The sequence below is a fragment of the Raphanus sativus genome, unplaced genomic scaffold, assembly GCF_000801105.2.
Source record: "Raphanus sativus cultivar WK10039 unplaced genomic scaffold, ASM80110v3 Scaffold0037, whole genome shotgun sequence".
Classification (NCBI taxonomy): Eukaryota; Viridiplantae; Streptophyta; class Magnoliopsida; order Brassicales; family Brassicaceae; genus Raphanus; species Raphanus sativus.
The window spans coordinates 1-17,431 of NW_026615361.1; the positions used below are offsets into that span (position 1 = coordinate 1).

General features: G+C 39.5%; 1 protein-coding gene across 1 annotated transcript in view; it reads left to right on the forward strand.

The window, feature by feature from the left end:
* Window positions 1-7,421: 7,421 nt before the first annotated feature.
* The window catches only part of LOC130500785 (uncharacterized), a gene marked incomplete at its 3' end in the record, with an annotated part of 60,934 nt that continues 50,924 nt past the window's right edge, over window positions 7,422-17,431 (forward strand). Inside the window, exons 1-3 of the mRNA XM_056995752.1 lie at window positions 7,422-8,855; window positions 8,934-10,505; window positions 10,866-11,546. Coding sequence (XP_056851732.1) covers window positions 7,422-8,855; window positions 8,934-10,505; window positions 10,866-11,546 — 3,687 coding nt within the window. The remainder of the gene's footprint in view (window positions 8,856-8,933; window positions 10,506-10,865; window positions 11,547-17,431) is intronic.

Genomic DNA, 17,431 nt, shown 5'->3' on the forward strand with positions numbered 1-17,431 from the left:
TAGAGACAATTAATAAATAACAGCTAACAAATTATTTATCTCAAATTGCCATAGAAAACAAAAGATCCCCTATATATTAATTGGGGATCTCTTAAAAAGATTGAACCTCAAGTTTGTATTAATTTAAAAGTACCCTTTCCTACGTGGTATGATTTTAAGCTCTGAAAAATCCTACGTGGCGGATTAATAGAGCAACATATTTAGAGCATATGTTAAAAATAATCATCCAAGGGAAATTTAAAAATTGTGTTACATCATATAACTTCACGTAGTATATGTTTTATGTAATGTCATTAAATCTTTTTAAAAGATCAGTGAGAAGCTAGCTGAGCCGACAAAGACTGCCGTATACAACAGAGAGGGGCTTCTTGATAAGCTTCAAGACGAAAGCTGGCCAGAATATGTTGCTGAAGTCACAAGTGATATGATCATGGACCAGCATGCTGATCAAGATGAAGAGTTCCAACTAGCTAAAGAAGATGGGAAGCCTAAAGATGGTGCAACCAAAGAAGATGATGCCTTAGTCATTTCCAATGGCCCCATAACTCGATCCAAAGCTAAGATACTCAAGGAAAGCTATTGGAGGATTAATCAAGAAGTGTTTGATGCATGAAGAAAGTCTTGAAGGAAGCTTGATACTTCAAGATACACTTGTTACCATCCAAGCTATCTCACCATCAAGCTGAGTGTTGTCTAGGCTAGCAAGCTATGTGTGCTCTTTTTCCCTATCTTTGTTTTTGTCCCAATGGGTTTTGCAAAGATAGGTTTTTAACGAGGCCATAGTCTTGCTGCTCAAAACTCCTAGATGATGCTCTCGGACCAACCACAAGAAGAACCTTATGTTATGTTTTATTTCTCTAAGTATTTATGTCTTTTATTTCGAAAACTCTATCTATGTTCTGTCTTTAATTCTACATTGACTAAAGGAGCGTGTTCCTTTTAGTTTGAGTTGATTGGAGCCTGTTCCAAGTCTCTCACTATATATATGTGTGTGCCGCAACCCTAGTAATCTATCAAGTCTTCTTTTAACCAAAACCTTTGTGTTTTCTTCTCCCTTTGCTTTTGTGAGTTAAGAGAGTGTCTGGTGTGTAGTATCCAGTCTTTTGGTGTGTAATATCCAACGCCCAAGGGCTTTAGAAAGGTGTGTCATATCCGATCTAAGCCTAGGAGTATCAAGGAGCCTTTCCGCAGCCTCTTGTGTCACCATTCGATCCACCACCTTGATAAACTTGAGTCCTTGACTCGTTTATGCAAGGATCTATCCATATCCATCCAGAGAAGCATCCTAGGGGTTCATTAAGTGGTATCAGAGCACTCTGGAAGGGGAGTTTCGATTTCTCTTATCCTTTTTTTCCGATCTGTTCATCACCATTCATATCATTGATAGATCTGTGTTCTTGTGTTGTTGTTCACTAGATCTGCTTCTTTTCATCATTATAACTGATAGATCTATTGTTTTCATGATCACTATTGATAGATCTAAGAGTTTCAAACAAGTTTTCATTAAGAACTTTTCAACTTCTCATCGATCTCGTTTCAAGTTTTCAAATTCCGAAAATTCTATTGTGTGTGTGAGTCTCGATCTGTTGTTAGAAATAATAGATCCTTTTTGTTCATCTCATTTCATCATCTGTTAGAATCTGATCTGTGTTGTTGTATTTCGAAACTGAAAAGGAATTCAAATCGTTGCGTATTGATCAAGTATCCTTTGCCGCCTTGTTTTAAAATTTTCTTGTTTCCTTATTTGAATCCTTTGCGTTTTGATTTCTTTGAACTACTTACTTGTTCAAATCTTTTGTAAATCAGGAAGCAATGGGATCAGAGGATGATGAGGCAACTCTTATGAGAAGAAACAAGCTACTACAAGAAGCAATCACCAAAGATATCCTTGTAGCCATGGAGAAATTGTTGGAAGATAAACTCGATCAAAGGCTATATGATAGACAAGACCAGAATGCTGAGCAGAGACGTGAGCCAAGGAGCTATAGGCATGGTCGACGTGAGCATGCTGGATCAGAAGAGACTGATAACTTCTATGAGAGAAGTAGCCATAGCTCTGGATCAAGACACAGCAGTAGGAGGTCGCGACATGATCATGAGGGCAAAAGGCATAGGCGCAATGAACTATCAGGATTGAAGCTTAAGATCCCTCCTTTCCATGGCAAGGCTGATCCGGATGCATATCTTGAGTGGGAAAAGAAGATAGAGCTTGTCTTCAATTGTCAACACTACTCTGAGATTAAAAAGGTTCAAGTTGCTGCTATTGAGTTCAATGAATATGCATTGAGTTGGTGGGATCAGTTGGTCACAAACAAAAGGCGTAATGGGGAGTTTCCTATTGAGACATGGGCTGAGATGAAGTCTTTGATGCGTAAGAGGTTTGTTCCCAGCCACTATCACCGTGATCTTCACCAAAAGCTGAGGCTGCTTACCCAAGGATCCAAGTCTGTGGAGGAATACTTTCAAGAGATGGAGTTGCTCATGTTGAGAGCTAAGATTTCTGAAGATAGTGAAGCTACCATGGCACGGTTTCTTGGTGGGCTCAACCGTGAGATACAAGACAGAGTATAGATGCAGCACTACTTGGAGATAGAGGAGATGTTACACAAAGCTATCTTGGTGGAGCAACAAGTTAAGAGAAGAAGTCATGCGCGTGGCAGCTATAGTTCCAGTAGATACCAGACTTCTAAGCAAGACAAACCAAGCTATCAGAAAGAGGTCAAGCCACAGCCAAAGGAAGAGTCTAAGCCTAGTAGTATCTATAGCAAGGATAAAGGTAAAACAGAGGCTACCAGCTCGCGTGCAAGAGATGTGAAGTGCTTTAAGTGTCAAGGGCGTGGGCATTATGCTGATGAGTGTACCAACAAGAGAGTTATGGTTCTCTTGGAGAATGGCGAGTATGAATCTGAAGATGAAAGACCAGGGACTGAGCAAGAATCTTCAGAAGCAGAGTATGAAAAGAAACCAGTTCACGGTAGGCTTTTGGTTGCAAGAAGGACTCTCAGCTTGCAAAACAAAACCAAGGAGCTACAACGGCAGGTTGAGGAACTGATGGAGAAAGGCCACATTCGTGAGAGCATGAGTCCTTGTGCTGTTCCAGTGCTCCTGGTGCCTAAGAAAGATGGAAGCTGGCGCATGTGTGTTGATTATAGAGCAATAACCAACATAACAGTGAAGTATCGCCACCCTATTCCTAGATTAGATGATATGCTTGATGAATTGCATGGTTCTAGCATCTTTTCTAAGATAGATCTTAAGAGTGGATATCATCAAATTAGGATGAAAGAGGGAGATGAATGGAAGACTGCTTTTAAAACTAAGCATGGGTTGTACGAGTGGTTAGTTATGCCCTTTGGATTAACCAATGCTCCTAGTACTTTCATGGGATTAATGAACCATGTTCTTAGGTCCTTTATAGGATTGTTTACTTTGATGATATCCTAGTTTACAGCCAGAGTCTAGAAGAGCATATAGGTCATCTTAAGGCTGTCCTTGATGTTTTGAGAAAAGAAAAGCTTTTTGCTAACCTTAAGAAATGCACTTTCTGTACGGATAACTTGGTCTTCCTAGGCTTTATTGTGAGTGCAGATGGAGTGAAAGTGGATCCAGAGAAGGTGAAAGCTATACGAGAATGGCCCATTCCTAAGACAGTGAGTGAAGTGAGGAGCTTCCATGGACTTGCTGGCTTCTATAGACGATTTGTGAGGGATTTCAGTACTATAGCAGCTCTCTTGACTGAGGTTGTCAAGAAAGACATAGGATTCAAATGAGGAGACACACAAGAAGCTGCATTCCAATGCCTTAAAGAGAAGCTTACTAATGCCCCTCTTCTTATACTTCCTGATTTTAATAAAACTTTTGAGATTGAATGTGATGCCTCAGGAATTGGTATTGGTGCTGTTCTTATGCAGGAGAAAAGACCTATTGCATACTTTAGTGAAAAGCTTGGAGGAGCCACTCTCAACTATGCAACTTATGATAAGGAACTCTATGCTTTGGTGAGGGCCTTGCAGACTTGGCAGCATTATCTATGGCCTAAAGAGTTCGTAATCCACACTGATCATGAGTCTCTCAAGTACCTTAAAGGCCAGAACAAGCTCAGTAAGAGGCACGCCAGATGGGTAGAATTCATTGAAACCTTCCCTTATGTGATCAAATACAAACAAGGTAAGGAGAATATAGTTGCTGATGCACTATCAAGAAGGTATGCTCTCTTAAACACTCTTGATGCTAAGCTATTAGGTTTTGAGCAGATTAAAGGTATGTATGAGACTGATCCTGATCTTAAAGATGCTTATAACTCTTGTGAAAAGGTTGCTGCTGGGCATTACTTTAGGCATGATGGATTTCTTTTTTATGATAATCGTTTGTGTGTGCCTAACTGTTCTTTGAGAGAGTTATTTGTCAGGGAATCTCATGGAGGAAGCCTTATGGGTCACTTTGGTGTTACAAAGACTCTTAAAACCTTGCAGGATCACTTCTTTTGGCCTCGGATGAAAAGAGATGTGGAAAGAATTTGTGAGAGGTGTTCAACTTGTAAACAAGCTAAGTCTAAGGTTCAGTCACATGGTTTGTATACTCCTCTCCCTATTCCTTATCATCCTTGGAATGACATATCTATGGATTTCATTGTGGGATTGCCTAGAACTAGAACTGGAAAGGATTCTATCTTTGTTGTTGTTGATAGATTCTCAAAAATGGCTCATTTCATAGCATGTCACAAAACTGATGATGCATTGCATGTTGCTAACCTGTTCTTTAAAGAGATTGTGCGCATTCATGGCATGCCTAGGACTATTGTTTCTGATAGAGATACTAAGTTTCTTAGTTATTTTTGGAAAACTCTATGGTCTAAACTAGGTACGAAACTGTTGTTCTCTACTACTTGTCATCCGCAAACTGATGGACAAACTGAAGTAGTTAATAGGACTTTAGGTACTCTCTTGCGTGCATTCATTAAAAAGAATCTGAAGTCTTGGGAAGATCATTTGTCACATTGTGAATTTGCATACAATCATGCTGTGCATTCTGCTTCTAAGTTTTCACCTTTTGAAATTGTTTATGGGTTCAATCCCACCTCTCCTTTGGATCTAATACCTTTACCTGAGTGTGAAAGGATCAGTTTTGATGGCAAAAGAAAGGCAGAGATGGTGAAACAACTCCACGAGCAAGCTAGGCTTAATATTGAAGAGAAAACAAAGCAGTATGTTAAGCATGCCAACAAAGGAAGGCGTGAGATGGTTTTTGAAGTAGGTGATCAGGTTTGGGTTCACCTAAGGAAGGAGAGATTTCCAAAAGAAAGGAAGTCCAAGCTAATGCCAAGGATTGATGGACCTTTTGAGATCATAAAGAAGATCAGCAACAATGCCTACAAGCTTGACCTCAAAGGGAAGTACGATGTAAGCAATAGTTTTAATGTTTCTGACTTAATCCCTTTTATTGCAGATGAGTTCGATTTGAGGACAAATCCTTTTCAAGAAGGAGGGGATGATATGATCATGGACCAGCATGCTGATCAAGATGAAGAGTTCCAGCTAGCTAAAGAAGATGGGAAGTCTAAAGATGTTGCAACCAAAGAAGATGATGCCTTAGTCATTTCCAATGGCCCCATAACTCGATCCAAAGCTAAGAAACTCAAGGAAGCTATTGGAGGATTAATCAAGAAGTGTTTGATGCATGAAGAAAGTCTTGAAGGAAGCTTGATACTTCAAGATGCACTTGTTACCATCCAAGCTATCTCACCATCAAGCTGAGCATTGTCTAGGCTAGCAAGCTATGTGTGCTCTTTTTCCCTATCTTTGTTTTTGTCCCAATGGGTTTTGCAAAGATAGGTTTTTAACGAGGCCATAGTCTTGCTGCTCAAAACTCCTAGATAATGCTCTCGGACCAACCACATGAAGAACCTTATGTTATGTTTTATTTCTCTAATTATTTATGTCTTTTATTTCGAAAACTATATCTATGTTGTGTCCTTATTTCTACATTAACTAAAGGAGCCTGTTCCTTTTAGTTTGAGTTGATTGGAGCCTGTTCCAAGTCTCTCACTATATATATGTGTGTGCCGCAACCCTAGTAATCTATCAAGACTTCTTTTATCTAAAAACCTTTGAGTTTTTCTTCTCCCTTGCCTTGTCGTGAGAGAGTGTCTGGTGTGTAGTATCCAGTCTGTTGGTGTGTAATATCCAACGCCCAAGGACCTTAGAGAGGTGTGTAATATCCGATCTATTGTCTAGGAGTATCAAGAAGCCTTCCCATAGCCTCTTGTGTCACCATTCGATCCACCACCTTGATAAGCTTGAGTCCTTGACTCGTTTATACAAGGATCTATCCATATCCATCCAGAGAAACATCCTAGGGGTTCATTAAGTGGTATCAGAGCACTCTGGAAGGGGAGTTTCGATTTCTCTTTTGTGTGTTCTTTTGATCTAATATTTGTCGTTTCATATCATTGATCTCTTGTGTTCTTGTGTGTTGTTTCTTACTCGATCTCTTTGTTTTCATTATCAGGATTGATAGATCTGTTGTCTCGCGTTTCATCATTGCTAGATCTAAGAGTTTCGACCAAGTTTTAAACAAAACCCTTCGCATTCTTGTCAATCACGTTACGGTTTTGTTTGATCTAAAAGTTTCTAGTGCTTGTTTGCTTCGATTTGTTATAACTATCATAGATCCTTGTCTATTGAATCTGGAATCATCATCTGTTGAATCTGATTTGTTTTGTTTCAATCTTAAAGTGTTTGAATTCGAATCGTTGCGTATTGATCAAGTATCTCTTTTTGCCGCTTTGTTTAAATCCTTTTGTTTCCTTATTTAAAGATTTTGTGTTCTGATTCCTTTGAACTACTTACTTGTTCAAGTCTTTTGTGAATCAGGAAGCAATGGGATCCGAGGATGATGAGGCAACTCTTATGAGGAGAAACAAGCTATTACAAGAAGCAATCACCAAAGATATCCTTGCAGCCATGGAGAAGTTGTTGGAGGATAAACTCGATCAAAGGCTATCTGATAGACAAGACCAGAATGCTGAGCAGAGACGTGAGCCAAGGATCAATAGGCATGGTCGCCGTGAGCATGCTGGATCAGAAGAGACTGATAACTTCTATGAGAAAAGTAGCCATAGCTCTGGATCAAGATACAGCAGTAGGAGATCGCGACATGATCATGAGGGCAGAAGGCATAGGCGCAATGAGCTATCAGGATTGAAGCTTAAGATCCCTCCTTTCCATGGCAAGGCTGATCCGGATGCATATCTTGAGTGGGAAAAGAAGATAGAACTTGTCTTCAATTGTCAACACTACTCTGAGATTAAAAAGGTTCAAGTTGCTGCTACTGAGTTCAATGACTATGCATTGAGTTGGTGGGATCAGTTGGTTACAAACAAAAGGCGCAATGGGGAGTTTCCTATTGAGACATGGGCTGAGATGAAGTCTTTGATGCGCAGGAGGTTTGTTCCCAGCCACTATCACCGTGATCTTCACCAAAAGCTGAGGCTTCTTACCCAAGGTTCCAAGTCTGTGGAGGAATACTATCAAGAGATGGAGTTGCTTATGTTGAGAGCTAAGGTTTCCGAAGATAGTGAAGCTACCATGGCACGGTTTCTTGGTGGGCTCAACCGTGAGATACAAGACAGGGTAGAGATGCAGCACTACTTGGAGATAGAGGAGATGCTACACAAAGCTATCTTGGTAGAGCAACAAGTTAAGAGAAGGAGCCATGCGCGTGGCAGCTATAGTTCCAGTAGATACCAGACTTCTAAGGAGGACAAACCAAGCTATCAGAAAGAGGGCAAGCCACAGCCAAAGGAAGAGTCTAAGCCTAGTAGCATCTACAGCAAGGATAAAGGTAAAGCAGAGGTTACCAGCTCGCGTGCAAGAGATGTGAAGTGCTTTAAGTGTCAAGGGCGTGGGCACTATGCTAATGAGTGTACCAACAAGAGAGTTATGGTTCTCTTGGAGAATGGCGAGTATGAATCTGAAGATGAAAGACCGGAGACTGAGCAAGAATCTTCAGAAGCAGAGTATGAAGAGAAACCAGTTCATGGTAGGCTTTTGGTTGCAAGGAGGACTCTCAGCTTGCAAAACAAAACCGAGGAGCTAGAGCAAAGAGAAAACCTGTTCTACACTCGTTGTATGGTACAAGGAAAAGTTTGTAGTCTGATAATTGATGGTGGAAGCTGTGTTAATGTTGCTAGTGAGACAATGGTGAAGAAGCTTAGCTTGAAGACTCAAAAACATCCTAGACCATACCGACTGCAATGGCTCAATGAAGAAGGGGAAATGAAGGTATCCACACAGGTGTCAATTCCTTTATCCATTGGAAGATATGAAGATGAGATCCTATGTGATGTGATACCAATGGAAGCCAGTCATATCTTGCTTGGGAGACCATGGCAGTTTGATAGAAGAGTTACACACAATGGCTTTACTAACAAGCATACCTTTGAGTTCAACGGCAAAAAGACTACACTGGTACCTCTAACTCCTAAAGAAGTGCATCAAGATCAGCTACAGCTTCAGAAAAAGAAAGAAATAGATCTTAAACCAGAACCGAGCAAGCAGCACAACTTCTATGCCAAAACTGGTGACATCAAAAGATCTCTCTACTCTAATCAATCAGTTCTCTTATTTGTTTTAAAAGAATCTCTTGTTAGTCTAACTGATTGCACACCGGTGTATCCGAGTGAGATGTCAGCTCTTTTACAGGATTATCAAGATGTGTTTCCAGAAGATAGTCCCACCGGTTTACCACCTATACGAGGGATCGAGCATCAGATAGACTTTGTACCAGGTTCTACTCTTCCCAATAGACCAGCCTACAGAACTAACCCGGTTGAGACCAAGGAGCTACAAAGGCAGGTTGAGGAACTGATGGAGAAAGGCCACATCCGTGAGAGCATGAGTCCTTGTGCTGTTCCAGTGCTCCTGGTGCCTAAGAAAGATGGAAGCTGGCGCATGTGTGTTGATTGTAGAGCAATCAACAACATAACAGTGAAGTATCGCCACCCTATTCCTAGATTAGATGATATGCTTGATGAATTGCATGGTTCTTGCATCTTTTCTAAGATAGATCTTAAGAGTGGATATCATCAAATTAGGATGAAAGAGGGAGATGAATGGAAAACTGCTTTTAAAACTAAGCATGGGTTGTATGAGTGGTTAGTTATGCCCTTTGGATTAACCAATGCTCCTAGTACCTTTATGAGATTGATGAACCATGTCCTTAGATCTTTTATAGGTTTGTTTGTGGTAGTATACTTTGATGATATCCTAGTTTACTCTAAGAGCCTAGAAGAGCATATAGATCATATTAGGTCTGTTCTTGATGTTTTGAGAAAAGAAAAGCTATTTGCTAATCTTAAGAAGTGCACTTTCTGTACGGATAACTTGGTCTTCCTAGGCTTTATTGTGAGTGCAGATGGAGTGAAAGTGGATCCAGAGAAGGTGAAAGCTATACGAGAATGGCCCATCCCTAAGACAGTGAGTGAAGTGAGGAGCTTCCATGGACTTGCTGGCTTCTATAGGCGATTTGTGAGGGATTTCAGTACTATAGCAGCTCCCTTGACTGAGGTTGTCAAGAAAGACATAGGTTTCAAGTGGGGAGACACACAAGAAGCTGCATTCCAATGCCTTAAAGAGAAGCTTACTAATGCCCCTCTTCTTATACTTCCTGATTTTAATAAAACTTTTGAGATTGAATGTGATGCCTCAGGAATTGGTATTGGTGCTGTTCTTATGCAGGAGAAAAGACCTATTGCATACTTTAGTGAAAAGCTTGGAGGAGCCACTCTCAACTATGCAACTTATGATAAGGAACTCTATGCTTTGGTGAGGGCCTTGCAGACTTGGCAGCATTATCTATGGCCTAAAGAGTTCGTAATCCACACTGATCATGAGTCTCTCAAGTACCTTAAAGGCCAGAACAAGCTCAGTAAGAGGCACGCCAGATGGGTAGAATTCATTGAAACCTTCCCTTATGTGATCAAATACAAACAAGGTAAGGAGAATATAGTTGCTGATGCACTATCAAGAAGGTATGCTCTCTTAAACACTCTTGATGCTAAGCTATTAGGTTTTGAGCAGATTAAAGGTATGTATGAGACTGATCCTGATCTTAAAGATGCTTATAACTCTTGTGAAAAGGTTGCTGCTGGGCATTACTTTAGGCATGATGGATTTCTTTTTTATGATAATCGTTTGTGTGTGCCTAACTGTTCTTTGAGAGAGTTATTTGTCAGGGAATCTCATGGAGGAAGCCTTATGGGTCACTTTGGTGTTACAAAGACTCTTAAAACCTTGCAGGATCACTTCTTTTGGCCTCGGATGAAAAGAGATGTGGAAAGAATTTGTGAGAGGTGTTCAACTTGTAAACAAGCTAAGTCTAAGGTTCAGTCACATGGTTTGTATACTCCTCTCCCTATTCCTTATCATCCTTGGAATGACATATCTATGGATTTCATTGTGGGATTGCCTAGAACTAGAACTGGAAAGGATTCTATCTTTGTTGTTGTTGATAGATTCTCAAAAATGGCTCATTTCATAGCATGTCACAAAACTGATGATGCATTGCATGTTGCTAACCTGTTCTTTAAAGAGATTGTGCGCATTCATGGCATGCCTAGGACTATTGTTTCTGATAGAGATACTAAGTTTCTTAGTTATTTTTGGAAAACTCTATGGTCTAAACTAGGTACGAAACTGTTGTTCTCTACTACTTGTCATCCGCAAACTGATGGACAAACTGAAGTAGTTAATAGGACTTTAGGTACTCTCTTGCGTGCATTCATTAAAAAGAATCTGAAGTCTTGGGAAGATCATTTGCCACATTGTGAATTTGCATACAATCATGCTGTGCATTCTGCTTCTAAGTTTTCACCTTTTGAAATTGTTTATGGGTTCAATCCCACCTCTCCTTTGGATCTAATACCTTTACCTGAGTGTGAAAGGATCAGTTTTGATGGCAAAAGAAAGGCAGAGATGGTGAAACAACTCCACGAGCAAGCTAGGCTTAATATTGAAGAGAAAACAAAGCAGTATGTTAAGCATGCCAACAAAGGAAGGCGTGAGATGGTTTTTGAAGTAGGTGATCAGGTTTGGGTTCACCTAAGGAAGGAGAGATTTCCAAAAGAAAGGAAGTCCAAGCTAATGCCAAGGATTGATGGACCTTTTGAGATCATAAAGAAGATCAGCAACAATGCCTACAAGCTTGACCTCAAAGGGAAGTACGATGTAAGCAATAGTTTTAATGTTTCTGACTTAATCCCTTTTATTGCAGATGAGTTCGATTTGAGGACAAATCCTTTTCAAGAAGGAGGGGATGATATGATCATGGACCAGCATGCTGATCAAGATGAAGAGTTCCAGCTAGCTAAAGAAGATGGGAAGTCTAAAGATGTTGCAACCAAAGAAGATGATGCCTTAGTCATTTCCAATGGCCCCATAACTCGATCCAAAGCTAAGAAACTCAAGGAAGCTATTGGAGGATTAATCAAGAAGTGTTTGATGCATGAAGAAAGTCTTGAAGGAAGCTTGATACTTCAAGATGCACATGTTACCATCCAAGCTATCTCACCATCAAGCTGAGCATTGTCTAGGCTAGCAAGCTATGTGTGCTCTTTTTCCCTATCTTTGTTTTTGTCCCAATGGGTTTTGCAAAGATAGGTTTTTAACGAGGCCATAGTCTTGCTGCTCAAAACTCCTAGATGATGCTCTCGGACCAACCACATGAAGAACCTTATGTTATGTTTTATTTCTCTAATTATTTATGTCTTTTATTTCGAAAACTCTATCTATGTTGTGTCTTTATTTCTACATTAACTAAAGGAGCCTGTTCCTTTTAGTTTGAGTTGATTGGAGCCTGTTCCAAGTCTCTCACTATATATATGTGTGTGCCGCAACCCTAGTAATCTATCAAGTCTTCTTTTATCTAAAAACCTTTGAGTTTTTCTTCTCCCTTGCCTTGTCGTGAGAGAGTGTCTGGTGTGTAGTATCCAGTCTGTTGGTGTGTAATATCCAACGCCCAAGGACCTTAGAGAGGTGTGTAATATCCGATCTATTGTCTAGGAGTATCAAGAAGCCTTCCCATAGCCTCTTGTGTCACCATTCGATCCACCACCTTGAGAAGCTTGAGTCCTTGACTCGTTTCTGCAAGGATCTATCCATATCCATCCAGAGAAACATCCTAGGGGTTCATTATTTACTGAACTTCCTGGTTATTCTCCACTGATTAGTGGTTCCAAATAAAGCTTCTTAGATCGTGGTTCATCCTGGTTTGATAAGAATCATGAAGATAATGGCATATGTCCGAACAGGCTAATCTGGAATCATCTGGATAGAAAGTGGGATATCTTCTTACTCACAACTCCTATGAGATTTATTCAACTTCCTGGTTATTCTCCACTGATTAGTGGTTCCAAATAAAGCTTCTTAGATCGTGGTTCATCCTGGTTTGATAAGAATCATGAAGATATTGCCATATGTCCGAACAGGCTAATCTGGAATCATCTGGATAGAAAGTGGGATATCTTCTTACTCACAACTCCTATGAGATTTATTCAACTTCCTGGTTATTCTCCACTGATTAGTGGTTCCAAATAAAGCTTCTTAGATCGTGGTTCATCCTGGTTTGATAAGAATCATGAAGATATTGCCATATGTCCGAACAGGCTAATCTGGAATCATCTGGATAGAAAGTGGGATATCTTCTTACTCACAACTCCTATGAGATTTATTCAACTTCCTGGTTATTCTCCACTGATTAGTGGTTCCAAATAAAGCTTCTTAGATCGTGGTTCATCCTGGTTTGATAAGAATCATGAAGATATTGCCATATGTCCGAACAGGCTAATCTGGAATCATCTGGATAGAAAGTGGGATATCTTCTTACTCACAACTCCTATGAGATTTATTCAACTTCCTGGTTATTCTCCACTGATTAGTGGTTCCAAATAAAGCTTCTTAGATCGTGGTTCATCCTGGTTTGATAAGAATCATGAAGATATTGCCATATGTCCGAACAGGCTAATCTGGAATCATCTGGATAGAAAGTGGGATATCTTCTTACTCACAACTCCTATGAGATTTATTCAACTTCCTGGTTATTCTCCACTGATTAGTGGTTCCAAATAAAGCTTCTTAGATCGTGGTTCATCCTGGTTTGATAAGAATCATGAAGATATTGCCATATGTCCGAACAGGCTAATCTGGAATCATCTGGATAGAAAGTGGGATATCTTCTTACTCACAACTCCTATGAGATTTATTCAACTTCCTGGTTATTCTCCACTGATTAGTGGTTCCAAATAAAGCTTCTTAGATCGTGGTTCATCCTGGTTTGATAAGAATCATGAAGATATTGCCATATGTCCGAACAGGCTAATCTGGAATCATCTGGATAGAAAGTGGGATATCTTCTTACTCACAACTCCTATGAGATTTATTCAACTTCCTGGTTATTCTCCACTGATTAGTGGTTCCAAATAAAGCTTCTTAGATCGTGGTTCATCCTGGTTTGATAAGAATCATGAAGATATTGCCATATGTCCGAACAGGCTAATCTGGAATCATCTGGATAGAAAGTGGGATATCTTCTTACTCACAACTCCTATGAGATTTATTCAACTTCCTGGTTATTCTCCACTGATTAGTGGTTCCAAATAAAGCTTCTTAGATCGTGGTTCATCCTGGTTTGATAAGAATCATGAAGATATTGCCATATGTCCGAACAGGCTAATCTGGAATCATCTGGATAGAAAGTGGGATATCTTCTTACTCACAACTCCTATGAGATTTATTCAACTTCCTGGTTATTCTCCACTGATTAGTGGTTCCAAATAAAGCTTCTTAGATCGTGGTTCATCCTGGTTTGATAAGAATCATGAAGATATTGCCATATGTCCGAACAGGCTAATCTGGAATCATCTGGATAGAAAGTGGGATATCTTCTTACTCACAACTCCTATGAGATTTATTCAACTTCCTGGTTATTCTCCACTGATTAGTGGTTCCAAATAAAGCTTCTTAGATCGTGGTTCATCCTGGTTTGATAAGAATCATGAAGATATTGCCATATGTCCGAACAGGCTAATCTGGAATCATCTGGATAGAAAGTGGGATATCTTCTTACTCACAACTCCTATGAGATTTATTCAACTTCCTGGTTATTCTCCACTGATTAGTGGTTCCAAATAAAGCTTCTTAGATCGTGGTTCATCCTGGTTTGATAAGAATCATGAAGATATTGCCATATGTCCGAACAGGCTAATCTGGAATCATCTGGATAGAAAGTGGGATATCTTCTTACTCACAACTCCTATGAGATTTATTCAACTTCCTGGTTATTCTCCACTGATTAGTGGTTCCAAATAAAGCTTCTTAGATCGTGGTTCATCCTGGTTTGATAAGAATCATGAAGATATTGCCATATGTCCGAACAGGCTAATCTGGAATCATCTGGATAGAAAGTGGGATATCTTCTTACTCACAACTCCTATGAGATTTATTCAACTTCCTGGTTATTCTCCACTGATTAGTGGTTCCAAATAAAGCTTCTTAGATCGTGGTTCATCCTGGTTTGATAAGAATCATGAAGATATTGGCATATGTCCGAACAGGCTAATCTGGAATCATCTGGATAGAAAGTGGGATATCTTCTTACTCACAACTCCTATGAGATTTATTCAACTTCCTGGTTATTCTCCACTGATTAGTGGTTCCAAATAAAGCTTCTTAGATCGTGGTTCATCCTGGTTTGATAAGAATCATGAAGATATTGCCATATGTCCGAACAGGCTAATCTGGAATCATCTGGATAGAAAGTGGGATATCTTCTTACTCACAACTCCTATGAGATTTATTCAACTTCCTGGTTATTCTCCACTGATTAGTGGTTCCAAATAAAGCTTCTTAGATCGTGGTTCATCCTGGTTTGATAAGAATCATGAAGATATTGCCATATGTCCGAACAGGCTAATCTGGAATCATCTGGATAGAAAGTGGGATATCTTCTTACTCACAACTCCTATGAGATTTATTCAACTTCCTGGTTATTCTCCACTGATTAGTGGTTCCAAATAAAGCTTCTTAGATCGTGGTTCATCCTGGTTTGATAAGAATCATGAAGATATTGCCATATGTCCGAACAGGCTAATCTGGAATCATCTGGATAGAAAGTGGGATATCTTCTTACTCACAACTCCTATGAGATTTATTCAACTTCCTGGTTATTCTCCACTGATTAGTGGTTCCAAATAAAGCTTCTTAGATCGTGGTTCATCCTGGTTTGATAAGAATCATGAAGATATTGCCATATGTCCGAACAGGCTAATCTGGAATCATCTGGATAGAAAGTGGGATATCTTCTTACTCACAACTCCTATGAGATTTATTCAACTTCCTGGTTATTCTCCACTGATTAGTGGTTCCAAATAAAGCTTCTTAGATCGTGGTTCATCCTGGTTTGATAAGAATCATGAAGATATTGCCATATGTCCGAACAGGCTAATCTGGAATCATCTGGATAGAAAGTGGGATATCTTCTTACTCACAACTCCTATGAGATTTATTCAACTTCCTGGTTATTCTCCACTGATTAGTGGTTCCAAATAAAGCTTCTTAGATCGTGGTTCATCCTGGTTTGATAAGAATCATGAAGATATTGCCATATGTCCGAACAGGCTAATCTGGAATCATCTGGATAGAAAGTGGGATATCTTCTTACTCACAACTCCTATGAGATTTATTCAACTTCCTGGTTATTCTCCACTGATTAGTGGTTCCAAATAAAGCTTCTTAGATCGTGGTTCATCCTGGTTTGATAAGAATCATGAAGATATTGCCATATGTCCGAACAGGCTAATCTGGAATCATCTGGATAGAAAGTGGGATATCTTCTTACTCACAACTCCTATGAGATTTATTCAACTTCCTGGTTATTCTCCACTGATTAGTGGTTCCAAATAAAGCTTCTTAGATCGTGGTTCATCCTGGTTTGATAAGAATCATGAAGATATTGCCATATGTCCGAACAGGCTAATCTGGAATCATCTGGATAGAAAGTGGGATATCTTCTTACTCACAACTCCTATGAGATTTATTCAACTTCCTGGTTATTCTCCACTGATTAGTGGTTCCAAATAAAGCTTCTTAGATCGTGGTTCATCCTGGTTTGATAAGAATCATGAAGATATTGCCATATGTCCGAACAGGCTAATCTGGAATCATCTGGATAGAAAGTGGGATATCTTCTTACTCACAACTCCTATGAGATTTATTCAACTTCCTGGTTATTCTCCACTGATTAGTGGTTCCAAATAAAGCTTCTTAGATCGTGGTTCATCCTGGTTTGATAAGAATCATGAAGATATTGCCATATGTCCGAACAGGCTAATCTGGAATCATCTGGATAGAAAGTGGGATATCTTCTTACTCACAACTCCTATGAGATTTATTCAACTTCCTGGTTATTCTCCACTGATTAGTGGTTCCAAATAAAGCTTCTTAGATCGTGGTTCATCCTGGTTTGATAAGAATCATGAAGATATTGCCATATGTCCGAACAGGCTAATCTGGAATCATCTGGATAGAAAGTGGGATATCTTCTTACTCACAACTCCTATGAGATTTATTCAACTTCCTGGTTATTCTCCACTGATTAGTGGTTCCAAATAAAGCTTCTTAGATCGTGGTTCATCCTGGTTTGATAAGAATCATGAAGATATTGCCATATGTCCGAACAGGCTAATCTGGAATCATCTGGATAGAAAGTGGGATATCTTCTTACTCACAACTCCTATGAGATTTATTCAACTTCCTGGTTATTCTCCACTGATTAGTGGTTCCAAATAAAGCTTCTTAGATCGTGGTTCATCCTGGTTTGATAAGAATCATGAAGATATTGCCATATGTCCGAACAGGCTAATCTGGAATCATCTGGATAGAAAGTGGGATATCTTCTTACTCACAACTCCTATGAGATTTATTCAACTTCCTGGTTATTCTCCACTGATTAGTGGTTCCAAATAAAGCTTCTTAGATCGTGGTTCATCCTGGTTTGATAAGAATCATGAAGATATTGCCATATGTCCGAACAGGCTAATCTGGAATCATCTGGATAGAAAGTGGGATATCTTCTTACTCACAACTCCTATGAGATTTATTCAACTTCCTGGTTATTCTCCACTGATTAGTGGTTCCAAATAAAGCTTCTTAGATCGTGGTTCATCCTGGTTTGATAAGAATCATGAAGATATTGCCATATGTCCGAACAGGCTAATCTGGAATCATCTGGATAGAAAGTGGGATATCTTCTTACTCACAACTCCTATGAGATTTATTCAACTTCCTGGTTATTCTCCACTGATTAGTGGTTCCAAATAAAGCTTCTTAGATCGTGGTTCATCCTGGTTTGATAAGAATCATGAAGATATTGCCATATG